This window comes from Argentina silus (genome assembly GCF_951799395.1).
Source record: "Argentina silus genome assembly, chromosome: 1".
Lineage (NCBI taxonomy): Eukaryota > Metazoa > Chordata > Actinopteri > Argentiniformes > Argentinidae > Argentina > Argentina silus.
In genome coordinates, this window is record NC_139655.1 from 5,680,072 (window position 1) to 5,700,829 (window position 20,758).

A 20,758-nucleotide genomic window follows, 5' to 3' on the forward strand; every position below is an offset into this window, starting at 1 on the left:
TTATTTTATTATTATAGATATTACAGATTACAGATACTATTTATTATCTGTGACCTTCAGCCCACACCGGCTCAACTTCATTTTAATGTGTTCTTTGTTGAATCTCGTGAGCCACTCTCTCTCTCTCTCTCTCTCTCTCTCTCTCTCTCTCTCTCTCTCTCTCTCTCTCTCTCTCTCTCTCTCTCTCCCTCAGTGGGGTTGGGTGGCCATGGACACCTTCAGCCAGCTGATCTTCGCCATCTCTGTGACCAGTTTCCTCACCTTCCAGTGGCTTTTCCACAGTGTCAGTCCCTGGGTGTCCACCCGCGTCAGCTCAGGCTTCCTCTGCCTCAGCGACAAGAAGAAGGTGGAGTGGAACTCAAGGTAAACCCTGGCCGTGTCTTGGATTATTCAGGGAATGGACAATAGTTAGTGAAACTTTATATGATTTTAATAGATGAGGATAATACTGATTGGCTACCTTCCTGCGTAAACCTAAGTTTACAGATGAGTCTCTTTATGCTGTGGCCTCAGCGAGAACTCTTTGAATATACAATAGTCAGGAAGTGCTTTGAAGATAACCAACAAGTCATGTCATATGTATGTTGGAAATATCTCTCCTAGTTAGGGCAAGGAAATCGGAATAGACCCCTTAGTAAGTTTGTAGCATTAACTAATGAACAGGATGCCACATATGCAACATAATAAAGTAATCCATTTTTACTTGGTCATCCAATACGTCACTTATTGTTTACAGACTGCACTGTAAACAATACGTTCTATCCACAGACTCATTAGTGGGTGTAGCTGACTAACTGACATTTGGAATCGTGCCTGTTTGTTTTGTATGTACAAACATCTCAACAATTCAGACTTTTCAACATATAAATGTAGCCACTCTCTGAGAGTGTTCAAGGCAGAGGGCTTGACTTGCAAACCAGGTATTACAGGGTAAACCATCTGTTGAGTTATCAACATTTACATTTGCGTTGCCATTCGTCTAAATCACGTTGTTCTCACACCTCTTTTGGAGGTCTGGAGAATTTGAGCTGTTCTGGCTTTGATTGAACTGGACAGGGAGATCGTTAATTAGCTCACAACGAGATGTCCACCAGGCCTGCCCATTCTTCTGCCACACAGTGATCCAGATAGAGTGAGAAAGGAGCATTGGTCAACATTCTCAGTAGGACTTCAAGACATTGCGTATGGCTTGTAAACACTGGTGTCATTGACACGTAAATAGAATACAGATGCCACAAGGTTAGTGGAGTTCAGTTTCCCACACTAAAATCATATGTTCAAACCAGTTAATATCAGCCTGTCTCCAAATCCCACTACAGTTCATCTAGCCTACATAGTTGAAACTGTAACTGTAACTGTTGTTAACTGTAATCTATAAGGACTGTATCTATGTAGTTTCCATAATAGGTAAATGTACACTTCTTGTGTGTTCTTACTTATTCCTTAGATCACTTAGAAGCGCTCAACATTTTGTTCATATTTGCCAATGCCAGCAGCATGTTTTTGATGTATTAAATAAGTGTGTGTTTCTTAAATAATTGGGTCAAATGTCTGTTTTGGAGTTGAGATATAGGTGGTAGGAGAGTAGTAAATACTGCCACACTGGTAGTGTGATTAATGATGGCAAATGTTCCTATGTTTTCCTCCTGTGTGGCCTGGTTCCAGATCTTTCTATGCTTTTGCCAACTCCTCTGACTGTTGTCTCAATGTCTTGGCATTACATCTGGGTCCTGGCTTGGTTCATTCTTGATAGTGTAGTAAACATAGAGAATCACTGCAGTCTGTACAGTCATTTCACAATTCATTACCCAATATGGCTCATTATCTTGCCAGAGGCTCTAATCAAAAGCTCTGACATAATTACTCCTTTATCACACAATGTGCTTTGCTCCATGAACAATAATGACACCCAACCATTTCATGGTAGCACAAATTCTCAGATATCACACCAACACTTTGACACATTAATACAGTTAACAATGTCAGCCACAGCAGCTCACATCCATCTTAAAGCTCTTAGATCACCCTCATAACATTGTGTAGTTTGCCTATGACCTGATTGGGGGTGAGGTGAGTGATGCCCAGAGGAGACAGACTGCCAGGGAGAGTGAGATGCCAGGAGAGAACTACAAAGCTGGCTCTAAAATAGCCTGCCCGCCCGACTGAGTGACTGTCTGACCTCGGAACAGTGTTTAATCACTGGCTCTAATTGGACTGATTCTGTCTGCCTTGGCAGTGCAGCCAATGAGTTATTTCACGCTGTGCTATGATCATAAAAGTGCCCATACCTCACGGTGTGTAACTGTGTCATGCTAGATTTAAATCATTTTTGTGTTCTCTGCCTTGCAGGACTGTGTCGACACTTCACGCTCTGGTAGTCGGACTGTTTTGCCTCTACATCTTACTTTTTGATGATCCTGTCAATGAAGACCCTGTCTGGTGAGGGTTTGGCTGATGCTCTCTCTCTGCGCATTATGGGATCACTAGTGCATACTGGGAGTGCTGTGATGATCCCACTGTAGTAATTACAGAATGTACTGTATGTTATCATTGTCTAGTTGTGACTCGTGCTTTGAAAATAAGTCGTAATTCTATGATTTCCATGTTCTTTTGTGCCAACAGGGGAGATCCTACACTTGTGAAGATAAATGTCGGTATAACAACAGGCTACCTCATATCCGGTGAGAGCTCCTCACTCATAGTTGCATGCATATTATAACACACAATACAGTAACACTGTGTTAGAACTATTGTACGAAGGCCTACAGTGTAACAAATATTTTAGGCTTACTAATTGCTACCCATAATGCGGACCCACTTGGAAGGGCCTCATTCACTATAGGACATCAGGCAGTTGGTCACCTTCAGACAGATTTGCAACATTGGTCATTTTAATTGAATTGGTCATTCTGGCACAAGAGGAATCATTTCTTTCTGGATGTAATTGATGCACACTGACTGTACCTTTATCTTCTTGTCGTCTGTTTTCCAGATCTGCTGCTAATATTTTATTATTGGAAGGCGATAGGCGACAAGTTTTTTGTAGTTCACCACCTGGCAGCCTTGTATGCTTACTACTATGTACTGGTGAGTTCCCTATTGTCCAATAGCAGAACGTGCAGGCAAGATGGGGAAGAGACAACCAAGGGTGAACAGCTGTGCCATGTAATGTTGGGTGATGTAGGGTGTGAAGAGGGTACTGCTGGCATAGATCCCTGTTCCTGTAAGCTGCCCGGGTTCTAGTGAGAGATAGCATGCTGCGCTAACCGGGTGCTAATTCTACAGGGTTTAATGCATCTCATTAGCAAGACCTCATCTGTTGCATAGACATGGTATAGTTTGGTGACATACTATTTGTGATGTTCTATGACAGTTTTATTTCGTCTTTACTCATGTACCCAGGACCTTTGTCTGCTATTGAAATTAAATATTGTGTTGTCATGCTTGAGTTGCTAGTAACATTTATCTTTATTTTTAGAATGTGATTTTAGGGGATTCTCTCCTCTTTTAGACTATATGTTATTGAATTATTATTGTTATTGTTGTTAATGAATATTATGTTATTCATTGTTGTTGTTTATAAGAAAATATTAGATAAGAAAATAGCTAGTCTTATGTGCAATTTGGCCTCCCCAAAATGACAATTGTGGAAGTGTTTCATTTGTGGTTAGGATGATCACTTAGGGAGTTTGGATTGAAATATCACTGATAGGTTTGACGTCATTCAATTTCGGCAGTGGTCAGTTCCATTGGCACTGTGTTGTCAAGCATTTGTCTTGTTTGTCAAGACAATGCCAAAAGATCTGGCAAATTCCAAAATGGGTTGTCACCCAGGCTTGCCCTAAGACAACCTGTGTACTGTAAGCCCAGCATCGAGGACATGGCTGTTCACCCTTGGTTCCAAACGTCTGTAACCCTCTAGGTCGCCAGGTTCTGTAGCTCGTGATTATGGCAATGACAATGGTATTTTTTGCATGGAATGCGCAATGATGGTAATGGCGAAAGCCCTCTCCCCATCCCCTTTCCCCCCCTCACCCTGCCCTCAAAGTCCCTGCTTTTGTCTCACTGACCCCTCAGTGTTGTATGGAGCTGAGCTGAACTGGGCTGTACTGAGCTGAGCTGAGCTATGTGCATGCCTCCATTTCTCAGCGCTCCAAGTGGTGGAGGGGTCTCTCCTATTGTGCATGCTAAACCAATTTACAGTACCGCCTCTGTTTTGTGCCAGAGCTGAGCTCTGCCTCCTTTCTCTCACACTCTTTCTTTGTCCCATTGTTTCAAACCTGCTGCCCACTACCTGTTCGGCACAGGCCCTCTGAGAGCAACTCACACAGTATTAGATTGCTAGATCTTTGATGTGACGCTTACATGTGTCCTCTCTTCAGCTAGACCCTTGGAAGTGTCTCAACTTTAATGCCCCCCCCCCACCCCCCCACTCCGCCCCCACACACACTATGGACTCCATTTTACTTAATAACCACAATAGCTATAATATTTCAAGTAGACTATTTGGGACATAATCCAAGTGAGTTTTGAATACAGCAGCTAGCCATTTCATGATGCACAATTGTGACCGACTTCCTCCAAACATTTATCAGAACAGAAACATTATGATGCTGCTAAAAATGGCAGTGTTTTTTGAAGGAAATGTGCCTCGTTTAAAATGTTCAAATTGAAGTCTCACCCTACTTACCTAGCGACAGTAGCGTATAGCAGGCTATGCATCGTAGAACCTACTGGTGTCCCAATGCATTTGAAAGTGCATTTCTTTTGAACCCCACAGTGTGCTGACATAAAGCATGCTCAGCTCTGCAGCACAATGCATTTGCTCTTTAACAGTCTTACCAGAGGCAGAAAAATACTTTCACTAAAGGCAGCAGAGGACATTGGACACTGTTGTTCAAAACAGCACTAATCACAGTTGTACATACGATATCGGTAGTAGAATAAAGATTCTTACTCTACCTATTCCTTGCTACAAGATGTGTTTCCAATATTTTTTGTAATCAAGAGAACAACTAAGCTAAAATCCACAAATGAACGCAACAGAGTTGTGGGCCATACTGTCACTGGACACTCATGACTGCTTTATCAGGCTGAGCAAAAGTAAGCAAGATACCAGATTGTATAACATATCTAGCCAACTAGCTTTAGGACATAATTGACATGTTATGATCTACTAAAGGAAAGGCCTTTATCACAGCAACAAAAATAGCTAATAGTTGAATATCAACCTTACAGTGCCAGTAACAGTCACATTGTTTATGTATGAGGTTTTTGTGTGTGGTTTTGTATCCTACCCCTTCTGTCATATGTTGTTAAAGCTTTATTCTTTAATTTGTTGAGCTGTTCTATGGATTCTTTTCAGTTGTCATTATGGCATAAAAGCTAGTTTCTAGTGTATGTAGAGCTTACGGACATGTACTGTAGCAGTATAAACAAGCAACTAATGCCAATTGCCTTTTAATTAGTTTGAATAGTTTCACTACCTTAGTGTATTTGCCCACGTACAAAGTGTTCATAGACTGTTAACGAGGCCTATTCGTTTACTGAATCAGCTCTAAACAGGTATAATCCAGTGTGTGGTCATCACTACAGTACTGGGGTTACCAAAAGGCGATCTACTCTAATTCTCTATGCACTAAATATATTACTATTTTTTTTCATCTATTTTACGGCACCGAGAGCATGACACCTTTTGATACCCACAGTACTGAAGTGATGATCATTCACTTCTAATTAAATGGGTTGTAACTGTTTACTAACTAATTATAAATGCTTTACAAACCACCAAAATTTTACCTTAATGTGTTATCCCATGATTTTGCCTCATAGTGTATAAAATATCATAGTTTATTATCATATTATGATAGTGAAATGATATTGTTATTATATTATTAATATAAAGTGTCCCAAATTGTTGTCAGTTCAAACACACACTGTTTTCAAAGGTTGAATCAGACATGTCATGTCTGTAACCATCCAGCCTACCAAAAGGAGGAGCTAAAATTGGATTGCCCTGTGATCTTTCAATGCATGTTCAACTCTCAATGTTATTCTTTTTTTGCTGTACAGTAGTTGCACCTTTTTTCTAATCTCTTGTCTTTCACTGTCCTCTATTAATATACTTAATACTTAATATAGTTCTTCTTCATACCAGCAAACCCATCATGCAAAAACTACCAAATTCAAGTTAGGTTGTATAAACCCTTCATGCAAAAACTACTAAATGCAAGTTAGGTTGTGTGGATAAAAGACCAGGCTTGACTGATCTAGATGTAGACCCTTTCCTGTCTTGTCGGCTGTTATTGCTATTGCACTACACTGAGCAGATATGAAGCCCAGTAACAGTATGGACTTACCAGTACCTAGAGGCATTAGCATAGACATGCTGTAAAGTTCCTATCCCCAAGTAAACTCGACCCAGGTGTACGTTATCAATGCCATACCTTGAGTAAGTATGTCAATGATTACTTTGTTGTTTCAGTTCACAAGGTAAGTTTCCCCATTTTGAGCGTGTGCCATTTGGATAATTTTACTCTAGGTTAATGTAGTTATGAATTTGAAGTGAAACAGGTTGTTTTTTGAACCGACATTGAAAAGCCCTTGTCATCCTTCTCAAAGAGTGATGATACGTGTGTGACAGAAGAAAATTTTTGTTGTTCAGCATGGCTATTAATTGCTCATTTAACTAGTGGCTGATTGTCTTTATCCTAAACCCTTTTTGTTTGCCATGTTGAAGCTCGATTAACACTTTGTGTTAGCAATGCTAACCATGTGCTCCCTGCAGAGTGGCACTGGATTGTGTGGTCCATGGCACTAGGTTCAAGCCACGATGCTTGAACTATATTTAAAGATAGTTGGCCTAGTAATCTGTGTATAAAGTGTGTCAGTTAATATTTTATGGTTAAGAATATTTTTTGACATGGATCATGTTAGTTGCCTCATGTTTGATGCCAGAAGATTTGTTTTCATCTTCAATTCAATTGAAAATTCTTTATTTATCCCACAAGGGGCAATTTTGTAGGTGCAGGCACCCAGAAACAACATACAACCGTTTACACAGGACAGAACACCACAACAACACATCTATATTATCAGACATTAAGAGCAAGACATAAATATACAGTTCAGAAGGTAAATGTCAAATGCATCTGATTTTTCTATACGAAGGCCTCAAATTTGCTCTCAGCAAATTAGGGTATATTTTAAACGATTTTAGGATGAAAAAAGACCACACAGGCTAAATTCGGACCAGAGAAAGCCTGCAGAAAAGATTTCCTTCAGACGTCTCCTGAGGGACAAGACTTTTATGTTTTATAAAAAAAATATATTCAGAAAGTGCTTGTTATCATTTTTTGATTTGGACCCCTCCAAAACATGTCCTTAATCTCACCTTTGTTCAACATGATGAAAGAGTGATGTCATTGGTCTCCCTTATAGGAGTGGTTTCCTGGACACTGTGATTAAGATTAATTCCATGGGATTCAATCTCTCCTGAAAATTTTTTTAATACTAGAAGTAGGCTTAATATGTGTCCGGGAAACTAACCCTTATTTTGTCTAGAATAGTTGAACATTTATGAACTATAAAGACTAGGGTGGCAAAAGTGAGACTTTTACACCGTTTAGGTTGTTTTACAGTGATGGTGTAATAGTATAACCATAGTATGGTTTAATAGTATAACAATTGATTAATCCATTTTAGAGACAGTGCCAACGGTCCTCACTTTTACCATGCTGATCAAAACACAAGACAGCTTGGTTTCATCCATTTCCTGTTTCATTGTCTCTCTGTTTTTACCTTGTTCTTCTAGGGCCAAGGAATGTTGCCTTATTTTGCTAACTTCCGTCTGCTTGCAGAATTCTCTACCCCGTGTGTGAACCAGCGGTAGGTACCATCACCAAGGCCTGAGCTTTGGCAGAGAAAGTGGAAACACATTACTTATTGGCTCAGCGCCAAGCATCTGATGAGAGGGGGGGGGGGTTCATCTGATTAAAGTAGACATAGTAGAAAAATATGCAAACCCAATTCATCAGATGCACTTAATGTGTCAAAGAAAAAGATAAATGTCCGCAACTCTTGTGTGCTCTCATGTTGATTTAATTCAGAGGCACAAAGACAACGTTTCGATCCGAGTAGGATCCGAGTAGGATCTTTGAGTACAAATAATACATTCACATCGCAATAATATTAAACGGGAGACATGGAAATAGGTTTATCCATGTTTTGGTGTTCAATAGATTAAAAACGGGTGGGACAAATGCGTCAATAATTCAGCGTGAGTAGGCCTAGAACATATTTCGGTAACACTTTACATTCAGGTTTGTTAGGTGGTTTATAAGTAAGGATTAATGCATGACAGGGTGTGCATCAACAGCCGATATCCGCAAACATCCGACGGTTGTGACGGTGACCGTCGGAAGCGTTATTGCACACCCCGGAGTGCATTAATGCGTGTATCCTGAAACTTCCTATTTTAGCCATTAAAAGTTGACTCCTCAAATGACCAGAAGAGTGCAGATATCCTTGTAAATGCACAGCTCTAGTGTTCTACACACCCTACCACACTTTGGATTTGGAGTGTTAATATGCCAACTGTGCAAACATTGCAAATAATGTTGCATGATTTCACATCAGGGTTAGTTTTCGAAGCATTTATAAGTGCACTTATAAGTGCGCTCTCTATTTTTGCAAGCACTAAGTGAATATCGAACAAACTAAGCTAATGAGTAAATGGTTTACAATTGAATAATAATATAATAATATAACTAATTTACTAATTATATATTATTTATAAACCCTTTACAAATGGTACCTTAATGTAAAGTGTTACCCATATTTCATAGAAAGGTTTTATATCCAGTTTCTTGTTTATACCTTTTGGAGACAGAGTGTTGGAAATGTATCCTCAAGGATTCTTGTCTCAAGTCATATTCATTTCCCATTTTCCCTACATATTATTGTGTATGTACAGTACTGGGGTTACCAAAAGGTGATCTGACTATTTTTTATCTATTTTACGGCAAAGAGTTAATTATTTGTACTCAAATGACATGTACATGCCTCTTAGAGGTTATTTATGTCGATGTGTCTGATGGTGTTGTACGACCTGGACAGTTGGAGAACAGTTTGAATTGTCATTAATAGCTTGACAGAGTCCCTGTGAAACAGCACAACCGCACGAGGCCATGTTCTGCTCTATTATGCCATTGTGCTCACTGTGTCTTTCAGCTGGTTCTTTGAAGTGTTAGGTTACCCCAAATCCTCCAGGCCCAACATTGCCAACGGTGTGGCCATGGCTGCCGTCTTCTTCCTGGTGAGGATTGCCGTCATGCCGCTGTATTACAGCCGCATGTACTCCGTGTACGGCACGGAGGCCTTCTACCTAGTGTCCTGGGGCGGCCGCGTCGCCTGGATCTGCGCCAGCATCTGCCTGGACGTCATGAACGTCATGTGGATGCATAAGATTGCCCGCGGCTGTTACAGGGTCCTGCGCTCTGGCCGGCAGCACAAAGCAGAGATGCAGGAGAACGGGAAGACTGACTAAGCATGGGAAATGGGGTATGTTATAGTAAAGGCAGAGGCACCCACATTGAGCTACTGTCCATCTTTGTGCACAATTGGACTTTGACTGTATTAATGGGAACTTACTCACACCAAAAGCCAAGTCACAGATTAAATGGACAGGAACATTTTGTACCCCTCCTGAAATCAAAACAGTGGACTGGATGTGAAAGAACAGATACTAACAGGGGCAGTGAGAGGTTAAATGGCCTCCTAGCAATACTCTGTGCATGGGCAATTATTTTCTGTGTATTTTATCACAAAACAAAATGTCTGGGTTGACATTAAACTGTCAAAATGTTTACTATTAGTTTCATACTGTATATTCAATGTGCAGATGTGCATGTGCTCCCCAAAATAACTTGAAGCACCTCACTGTCATGTTGTTTCTTTATATATATATATACCCCAGGCAACAAGAATATATATATTCTTGTTGCCTGATTCCCAGAGGTTAGCTTTTGATTTGACCTCAGAGGATGGATGAAAATTATAATAGTGGCGTTTAAAGAACAGGTTATAAGGCCCAATGCCAGAAGCTAGGAACTATTTCCATCAATGGCCATGGCCATTAAAAGCCTATGCTCCTGCTTCGTGAAGGGGGTCACAGTATGACCCATTAAAACCTTTACAGAGTGCCAGCCAGGGGACTGGACCAGTGGAGGCTGGTAGAGGCAAAAATTGGAGGACAGGCTCATTGTAATGCATGGAGTGGAATGAGCAATGGTATCAAACATGTGTTTAATACCATTCCTGATTCACTTCCATGCATTACAATGAGCCTGTCCTCCGATGTCTACCTCCCGAGTTGTTAGGCATGTGACAATATTGAGAATAAATCGCAGCCTCAAGGGCATTATTGCTTTTATAAAACAGTTACACAACAAATCCGATTTTTTTTTTTTTATCAAATCAGAATTTTTTCAGATAGATTGTGGGGGTTTCTGCCCTGTGCTGAGAAATATAATTCCCAAAACTACAAACGTTGTCAAGGGAACATTTCCTGAGGTGTAGGAATATCATCGTAGGTGATTTAACCGAAGGCCTCTCAGCCTATCACAATGCTTATGTTCATCAACCTGTTGTATAATGAATGTCTCACTGAGCTTGTCGGTCAAAGGAGATGGTGAAAGGGAACTTCCTGTGTGTGTTACCTGAAATTTCAAGTAAATGCATGGTAGGGGATGTTAGCTGGATTCTAACGTTCTTCTCATATTTTATTTGCTCAGATTATATAGAATATAAAAAATAGAAAGCTATGTCCTCAACATTTAAGAACGAATGGAAGGTGAATGCCATACTCACATAGCGTCTGGTGACACAAGTTTGGTTTGCCTACACACATACTGTCAATAAAAAAACACCCTTGTCCAACTTGTACAGTTGATAAGTGCATGCTGCAATGTCCTCTGAATGTTTTCATTGAAGATACAGGGATGGGACATTTCGGCCAACAAATCGCTGAATTTTGAGAACAGGGTATTGGATAAAATAGAGAACGTGAGTTAGCACCATTTTCGATAAAGGTTTTGAGTAGACATTTAGAAGACTTATGATAATGTTATTGGATGAATCTTTGAGTTAAGGAATAGGTTTTACAGTGTCCGCCTAGTTGGGTGGAAACTCCTCTTCATCATGTCATTTATTATTACCAGTCAAGTGCTGGAGCAGGACGTCAATGTTTGTACCTACATATTTATTCTTCAAGGAGATGTATGATATATGGCATATTAGAAGTGTTTGTGGTGTATCATAGTAGATATATGAGGAAAATGTTTCACAATACAGTGACTGCATTATAACCAATTTATATGTCAGCCTTCTCTCTGAGCAGTTTAGTGTAGGGTGCACATATACATGTACAGTATAGACACACTTGCACATGTCTTTGGAAAGAGAAGGCATTTTATCTATTTTATTGCCTGAATGGCTATTTAACCCAAAGTCGGTATGACAAAATGTGTGGGAGAAGACATTGTTTGCATTGTCCTCATCTAAATGAAAAGTTTACTTTTGAAAACTTTTGATTAATGAACTTTGTACTTGAATTTTGACTGTACTTTATTTTATATGTTAGACACAAAGTAGCATCTTTTAAATGGTTTGTGAAACAAAATGGGGAACTCAATAGTCATTAGAGTTGTCCTTGACATATTCTGCAGTGTTTTGTTTGTGCGCTAATGGCCTTTTTAAACACATTTTAATTGCACAGTGATGTTTTGTTGCAGCTTGTTCCACACAATGGCCAAAATGTATTTTTGATATTTGTTTTGTGTACTTTTCCATTTCAAGTGCCCCTCTTAACGTGATTGTTTTACATTCTGAACACACCAATGTTAAGCTGAAAAGGACAGAGTAGTGATACTTCGACATGCTGTATGTGGAGGGATTATATTTAAAATACAGTATGTAGTAATGTATCATGGGTGAGAATTGGGTCAGTAGAGAGCAGGGCTAATGAACGCTCTTCACATATTAATGAGACAAAACTGTCATTGTCTCCTTGCCATCTTTCTTCTGTGTTCACTGGTGTGACAGGATAGGTGGAAAATATGGTGGAAACTGATCAAGCACTTGAACCAATCAGTGGTTATTATAGTGGAGCACAGAAAGAAAGCCATTGAGGGGTTGTGGGACAGAGACCTTATGGAAACGTCAGGCTGTATTACTGTTTAGTCCTAACAGTATGGTTCTGCATGGTAAAGGTCCTCTTCATGCGCCCTCTATAACAGCATGTGGTATTGCATGCACTGTAAACTGCATTTACTTGCACGCTGTATTTATTTTTTTTATTTTTTTTATCTGGATATGTGCATAATGTTTAAGCCATGATGATTCTTCTATACTTCTATACTGTTCATTATGTAATACAGGTGGAATCCATGATGATGATGATGATGATGATGATGTTGACAATAATGAAGTCCATAACAAAGAACAAAATTGTGTCTAAATCCCAGCACAGAAATATCCAATGAGGAAAATAATACTTGAATAAGATAATCAGCAAAGTTGATTACAAAATGGGCAGTGCAAATTAACCTAAATATGCATAACAGCATTATACATAATTCTCTATTTATTCTTCCAATAAACCGATACATTAGGTACGCACCATGGTGATCGTGTAAGATCAGTCTTCAGTTTGTTTTGTTTATGTTTCATGAAAGGGGAAGATCAGGGCTTGCAGTTGGTTCAATGTGCCCTGCGTCATGAATGTACTCTAAATGAGAGAGGGTTGCTTGCTATTGACAATTCCGCTTTACTTTAGATTTAGCTTTTACGAAATGCCAAATACATGCAAAAGTCATAAAGGTATTTTCTTTCATAACCTCACATTTGTTCGTAACATGTTCAAAACAAAATATGACACATTTGTCAAATGACTGAAGAATGAGCCCTTTTACCTTAATCAACCTAACCATGTGTTGAATAAATTTTCCTTCCAAGAAAACCCCATGAAACCTAGAACCCTCGTTGGGACAGGGAACATTTAAATGAGGGCCAGAGCATTTCTTATGTGAGCAATTTTGGAAAGACTAAAATCACACTTGTTTGTCTTAATTTTACACTCACTGTATGCCATTTGCCTCAGTAAAGCAATATGCTGAATTTTAAGTGTCAATAAATATTTAGAATCAATGTGTTTGTCTGCTGTCTTTTTTTTTGTCTTTACATGAAAGGAAGTAGAAATGATGCTGCAGAATATAGCACATGCTTCTATAATTGAACATGGTCAGGCCTACATTTTCCTCAGAACTGTAGGCCTACTGTAGGTTTTATTTAATGTGTAGGCCTGTGACAAATTCACAAATCAGAGAGCATGGTTATCTTATTGCCATGACGATCGCAGATGGTTATCCAGGATGGTAAGGGTCAGGCTAGGTTGAGAAACTCACTGGGAAAATCATTGTAAACAGGAATCACTAAGAGGAATAATGTTGGTTTTTAGAGACTCTGCTGACACCCACTGGTATAAGTATGGGACTGTTACCATAAACAGAGACAGCACCTGGGCGCATCCAATTGGGCGACTAATAAATTAATGTTTGACAATGTTACGGTAGTTTGAATGCATAATATCTACCTACACGTAACGATTCACAATGTATTTTCAACGTACATTAGGTGTTAATGTTGTATACATTGTTGTATCTGCGCATTATCCTCCTGATTGACCCATTGGGCTTATTTGACTTCAAAATTGAATCCGACTAGAATTCAGGCAAGGCTAGGTGAGAGCAGGCGGGGGCAGTGTATCCCAGTCATTGAGCGTGTCAAGAAAACCTTCATAATTGGCCATGAAAAGTGCTCCCACAATGATGGCACTTGCTGCTTCTTGCAGTCTGTGAGGGGATCCACTGGCTGCGCCTCGCTCTAAAAACTGCGTGAGCCTCGATCTCGTTCAAACACGCCCATTCTAATCGACGCAAGCCGCGTTGCATTGTGGGAGGCTGTCCTGGCGTGACATTGGGAGCTCCGTCCGCCTGGTGACTTTAGGAAGTAGCCTGGGTGTGTGGATTGGATTCCGACATAGTTGGTAGGATGCATTTTATTGATCAGATTTTTTTAAATATGTGATGAGGAAACTCCCACATATGTGATAGGCTTTGTTCAAGATTCTATCACAGAAATAGATAACAGTGACAGGTATGCTAACGTTTGGCTAGGCAGGTAGCTAATGTGCTCTGTGGTGCTAGCATGTGGGTTATCCACCCTCTTCTTTTCTAGCTAATAAGTTGTGTGTTTTATATGCTACATAAATGCTTTTCATTGGATATATTTGCTTATTCTGGTTGTTTGACTTAGCAAGCAGCAAGCTTGTTTGTATTGCTACCTAATGTTCTGTCCAATGTCTATTTAATAATGACACCTACAAACGGGTTGGTGGTGTCACACTGCTTCTCCATGTTAACCAGGCAGCTTGTTCTAACCTCACTCACTGCACTGGGACAGGTTTTCATAAAGGTAGGACTGACCAGTCACGATGGGTGCCTCTATGTCCAGTCCTACCCCAACTGTCAAGGCAGAGGCGGTGTTGGTGCCTCCACCTTTTGGTGTTGGTGTGGCCCCACCCCAGGGCTGTCCGATGCATCAGGAACCAGTAAAAGGTAAGTTCCATCTCCACCTGATCATGGAGACTTTGGGGGTCATCATAATTCTCCAACCTCATCCCTGTAGCATGTGTATGCATGCACTCCCCGACATGGATTTTGAAGCATAGGGTTGGTGCAAGCATAGTCTTTAACTTGAATCCCATGTTTTCAAATCCATGAGGTGGAGTATGGATAAGCAATTGGTATGTTTATTTGCTGATTACTGTGAAGGGGGAGCTATTCCGTCCCCTACATTGAGAGCCCCATCCCCCGGAAGACAAATGGCTGTGAGCTCTGTGGAAAGTCTTGAGGTGTCAGAGCTGTGATGTCATCAGTTTAGAAGTAATAAGATGAATGGTGGTTGGGTCTCCTTATCAACAGCTCCTAAAACTGTCTTGTTGTGAATAGCATTGTTTAGAATGACCTGTGGTCATCTCTCTCTGTCTTTTTCTCTATCTCTCTGTTAGAACATAACTTTTTTCTATTAAGTGTTTACCTTGTAATAGTTGTATACAGTATTATTAAAGCCTCATTTGATTCATTCTATTTGACCTTTCTTGCACAAACTCAACAATTCTTTGCACATAGTGAAGGGGACAGAATAGCTCCACCTTCAACTGTTCTAATAAGGATCTATCTCTGTCCTAAGTTGCCCCTCCAGCAGAGTGTCCCATGCACCAGGCTGCTGAGACGACGAAGCCTGAATCGCCAGTGCACCAAGAACGAGCTTATGATTTTGTGAAGTGTCCAATGAAGGCTACAGTTGGCCAACAAGGGCAGACTGACATTGACCCCACTAACATGGTAGGCACTTATATGGTTTGGTGTACCGCAATGCAAACATTTTGTCAGAGCATCTTTTCTTATAATGTTTTGAAAGATTCCGACGTGCAGGAGCAAAAAAAAAAGTAGTGACACTGTAGCCTACCTATGCTAAAATGCAAATGGAGAAAAATGCCCATAAGCTACTATTCAAATTAGAAAACATGAATGTTGGAATGACATCTTTATGCATGTCTGCAATTGATTTGGATTCTGCTCAAATACTGGGATAGTGTTACAATGTCGTAATGACTGTGGTTATTTCCCTCCTCCGTCTTTGGCAGGGAGTGAATGTTTTCGTTCGGTTACTTGAGACACAGGATATCAAGTTGCAGGATCATTTTGTAACAACAACATATGATATTATGTCCATGCTGTTCTGTCTAGATGCCCCCACCGAACCAGGTTCCGGCCCCCGACCAGCCTTTTGCTCTACCTGTGAACAGGCAGGAGTCCAACATCCCCCGTGCTGGGACAGACAAGAACTGGGTCTACCCTTCCGAGCAGATGTTCTGGAATGCCATGCTTAGGAAGGGGTATGTCTACTTTGAGCAATACATTGGTCAATATTTTGAGCAAATCTATGGGTTACAATTGAGCAGGGTCTTCTTCAAAAGGTTGGACCCGACTCACTAGACTGATATACAAATCATATTTTTGTAGCACAGTACACCACTCTGCTTTTTAATCCACTGAAAATGAACTACTCATTTACTGTGTCCTTCTGCTAATCTGTATGCAGTTGGCGCTGGAGGGAGGATGACCTCGCACCTCATGACATGAGCAACATCATCAAGATCCACAACCAGAACAATGAGCAGGCTTGGCATGAGATCCTCAAGTGGGAGGCTCTCCATGGCAGGTGAGTCAGGTTGCAAGGTCACATGTCCAGAACCCATCTGACCCCCAGATCTATTACCAGATCCTTGTTACTATATAACATAGAAAATGAATGTCATTCTTTCTAACTCTCCTATTGTTCTTTTTGAATCATCTTTTTTTTTTTTTTTTAGGGAATGTCCATGCGGTCCTTCCCTGAAAAGGTTCGGCGGCAAAGCCAAAGAGTTCTCCCCAAGGGCCAGGTTTCGTCATTGGATGGGGTGAGAGAGAGAGAACTGTTGTTGTTACTACCTTTTAGTATGATACTATACTCTACCATTAAATGCTATCTGTTCATAAAGGACATAATACAAAAGGCCAAAATGACATCCCTTCAGTTGTAAATGCGTTGATAGGTTTACAAGGGGTAGGGTTAGTAAGTGTAATATATCCCAATTTTGTGTTTAAAATGTTGCATCTTTCTTTAGATATGAGTTACCTTTTGACCGGCATGACTGGATTATTGATCGCTGTGGAAAGGAAGTGCGCTACGTGATTGATTACTACGACGGCGAGATCAACAAGGACACCTACGAGTTTTCCATCTTGGACGTCCGTCCAGCTTTTGACTCTTTGGATGCTGTCTGGGATAGGATGAAAGTGGCTTGGTGGCGCTGGACCTCGTAACACAACACACAACTGACTGTGTAGGCATATGTACTCTTCACAAAACAACATTTTCCAACATTTCGTCTTTGACAGAGATGTCAAAGCAAGACGACAACAATGCAAACTGTCAACAATAAGTACATCAGAACATTACTGTAATATACCAGCTTCACCATCATATTGATTTCAGAGTGTGATGTGTTCGAGGTGATTCATTTCTAGATTGTAGGGCAACTGAGGTTATGGCCACATTCACTCAATCCGTGGGTGGCTTGTTTAAGGGTTTGTTGGAGGTGCGGTTCTCTGGTTCTATCCTCTCAGCCTTTGTATGATAGCTATGATTGCACAGAATGCTAATGTTATGAATGAAAGTGTTATTGTGGGGAGAGAAAATATATTTTTTAAAGGGACAGGATGGATGGCATATAACGGTAACTCATTGCGCTCTCTCCCTTCCCTCCCATTGACTTTGGTCAGTACGGTCTGTGTGTTTTGTTATTGGCATGAGGATGGGAAAGACTTAAACTCCTAATTTATTGACAGGACCACTATCTGTGCAACTGTCTGAACTTCCTTAACTGTAGAGCTTGCTTCAGATCTAGTTTGCACGATACAAAAAAGCAAAATCTAATTCTGTGGAACATTTCCTCTAATTGTCTTCTCATTGCAAAGCTTTTACACTCTGTAAACCATTGAATGGACTTGTTTTGCCTCATGTTGATGAGACACCTGGCTTTGTATTGTGTGTTGATTGACAATATTAAAGGCTATTTTAGGCTATGATTTTATTAATTGTCTGTGTGGTTGATTTGTATGAGTGTATAGTACCTTCTGCTGTCCCGGAAGGTGTTATTGTTTTGTTTTCTAAAATGATTTTATCCCTGATTCACCAAACTACCATTAAACCTGGTATTGCTGGCTCTGAAACAGTCTGTGTCCTTTGTCTTGTGTTTTGTATTTTCATGTGAATTTGTAATTTCTGTCCACTAGATGACGCTCTCCCTGCTATTGGGGGTATAAAGTATGAAATTGTGTTATTGTTCTCAGTGTTAATTCACAACTTTTCCTTCAAATGATAATGCTTTATACATGAACAGTAAAGAGAGAAACTTCAAACAGTTTTTCTTTGTCACTCTTCAGTACAGCATCTGAAAGAAAGTTCATAGGAAAGCAAATAATTGTAAGACAACAATATTGGCTGGCCAATGATGATTTTTGAAAATGGACAGAGAGTAGATTGTATGGGCAGCAAAGCTATTGCTTCAAGGTTGTAATTACAGAGATAGGAAGAGCCAGAGGTTCACTCGGCATCCGTCCGCAGTCGTCAATGCTGGGAAGCAGTAGTGGGGTTATGAACATTGTGTTTTACTCATGTTTGCACATTGTCCTTATTGGTTTTGGTTGGTCTTGGTCTTATTGGAATGTCTAGGGTCTTACAATCTCTTCACCGCACAGGACGAAACATGCTAGCCTAAGAATATATTTTAAAAATATGTTTTTAGGGAGAGTGCACTGCGATGCACATGCGCAGTCTGACAAGATCATCTGGTCTTGTGAATAATTGCCAATATATAAAAAAAAAACATTTGTGACACCATTTAAAATGTCTTCCCACTTATTTGCACTCCGTTGTCTGGCTACTTTCACAAATGTATATTACGAAGTATGAAACCTATCACTGACAAACCTCTGTGCATGCCTACATGTATACATCATTATCATTTGAAGGTTAGATTGTCAATTAACCCGGAGAACAAGTCATTTTGTTTGCACTATGTTCACCTAATAGCAGGGACAGTGCAATCTAGTGGACAGAACCTGGTATTATCAAACCTGTATAATGGGACATTAGACACACAACTTCAATGACTAATACCTTAGACAGCTAAATGGCATATATTACTGAAGTGGCTGCATTGCTAGTTTCCGGGGTGGACAACGGCTACCATTGGATTTTGAGCCACTCGACCATCTTCTAATTATAAAAACAATCTAGGTAGGGACGTCATTTCAGATAAACCGAGGGGGTGGTAGACATTTCAAATTTAAATTTCCCTGTATCCCCACCCCATTGAGTAGTCCTCAATGTTGTTCCCCAACATTTTTTTGTTTCCTATGAATTTTCTTTCAGGAGAGGCTAAGGGGACACTCTAGGCCTGCAAACCGAATTACATTTCCGAATTGGTTAAAATGTGGTTAAGGTTAGGGTTAAGGGTTTGGTGAAGGTTGAGGTCAGGGTAAGGTTGGGGTCTGGGTCAGGGTTAGGATTCATGGTTTGCAGGCCCAGCGTGCCCCCTTAGTCGCTTTTCTTTCAGATGTTGTATTGAAAAGTGACATAAATAAACTGTTCTCACTTTAAATCTTCACTCTACATGTATACATCACTCTCATTTGAAGGTTCAATTGTGAATTAGCACGAACAATTAATTTTGTTTGCACTATGTTCACCTAATAGCATAGACAGTGCAATCTAGTGGACAGAACCTGGTATTATCACACTGTATAGTGGGACGTTAGAAACACAACTTCAATGACTAATACCTTTAGACAGCTTAACCAGAAATACATTACATAGTATGAAGAAACAAAACTCCAAGCCACAGCTTCATATTACTTGTTACAATGATATAATAGTTTTAGAGATTAACAGCAGGGGGAGCAATATCTTCATGAAATCTTCTCACCATCTCACTCAACAGGTGAAGCCTATTTATTGCACTAGATACCACACTTAACAGCAACACATTCTAGGGCATTGAGTGTAGCTGAAAGGTACATTACCTCCCATGTGACATAAACAATCAAGAGTTCCCAATGAAGTTGGTTTAAATGTTTTCTGAGCCAATGTCTAACGATGCTCAGAGAATGAGACACAATGGTGCCCTTAACATTCACTGTATGTTATTGCTTTTCATGGAAAAATACATCCTAAAAATTGTTCTCTGGGGTAAAAGCATGTCTTTTTGTCACTGATATCAAGAACTACAACTGAACATAGTGCTGCTCTTGATGTCAGAATATACTGCACTCAGTGGTGATGTGGTCCTCTGTGGCTCAGTCGGTAGAGCATGGTGCTAACAACGCTTAGGTTGTGGGTTTGATTCCTGCTGGGACCATATATACTGAAAAATGTATGCACTCACTGGAATGTAAGATGCTTTGGCATGTATTAAATTGCATATATTATTATTGATGATACATAGCATCTTCACAGTAAAAATACATCTCTTTAATTATTTGCACAGTATCTGCTGTGGGGTAGTTTTTTGAAAGGGTTTACTAAGCAGCTGATTCTGATGGGAACGCTGGTGTCTCAGTAAGGCAGGGGGAAGAAGGATGGAAACAAACAGATAGATAAAGCTAGGGGAGTGAAGGAGTGTTGGTGGTGTTACTGAGTGGGTGTGGGAAACTTAGCTGAGATCACACCGCTGTTGGCTCAATACTTTGTTTTGCCATGCAACTCTACCCACTAAGACGATGAAGCAGCAGCAGACGTACGTACATGGTTATGTGTTCCAATTTGTTGTTGCTTGTTTTCTTATTTCCCACAAGTTCGAGTGGGGGGGAGGAGGAGGGGTGGGTGGGGGAGATTACATCTGACTGTTTGTTTTACCTACAGGGACGTGACCTTACCAACAGTCAGGGATGCTTTACTGCTTGAATCTCAATACTACCCCCCCCCCCCCCCCCCCCCCCCCACACACACACACACACACACACACACACACGCACACACACCCTCAACCATGCACGAACATCCCATCACAGCACATGGATCCTCAATGCTA

At 40.3% G+C, this 20,758-nt stretch overlaps 2 protein-coding genes across 2 annotated transcripts; both read left to right on the forward strand.

Annotated features, from left to right (window-relative positions):
* Positions 1 to 199: 199 nt before the first annotated feature.
* Positions 200 to 9,951, forward strand: tlcd4a (TLC domain containing 4a). The gene is made up of 6 exons (XM_083684691.1): positions 200 to 363; positions 2,350 to 2,439; positions 2,623 to 2,681; positions 2,993 to 3,087; positions 7,814 to 7,887; positions 9,232 to 9,951. The coding sequence occupies exons 1-6, from the start codon at positions 209 to 211 to the stop codon at positions 9,545 to 9,547; spliced, it is 789 nt and encodes a 262-aa protein (XP_083540817.1). The 5' UTR covers positions 200 to 208; the 3' UTR covers positions 9,548 to 9,951.
* A 4,077-nt stretch (positions 9,952 to 14,028) lies between these two features.
* On the forward strand, positions 14,029 to 17,897 carry hccsb (holocytochrome c synthase b). Its single transcript, XM_083682941.1, has 7 exons — positions 14,029 to 14,104; positions 14,521 to 14,675; positions 15,310 to 15,464; positions 15,870 to 16,018; positions 16,225 to 16,344; positions 16,496 to 16,582; positions 16,790 to 17,897. Exons 2-7 carry the CDS (start codon positions 14,552 to 14,554, stop codon positions 16,986 to 16,988), a joined length of 834 nt encoding a protein of 277 aa, XP_083539067.1. The 5' UTR covers positions 14,029 to 14,104; positions 14,521 to 14,551; the 3' UTR covers positions 16,989 to 17,897.
* The last annotated feature ends 2,861 nt before the right edge of the window (positions 17,898 to 20,758 follow it).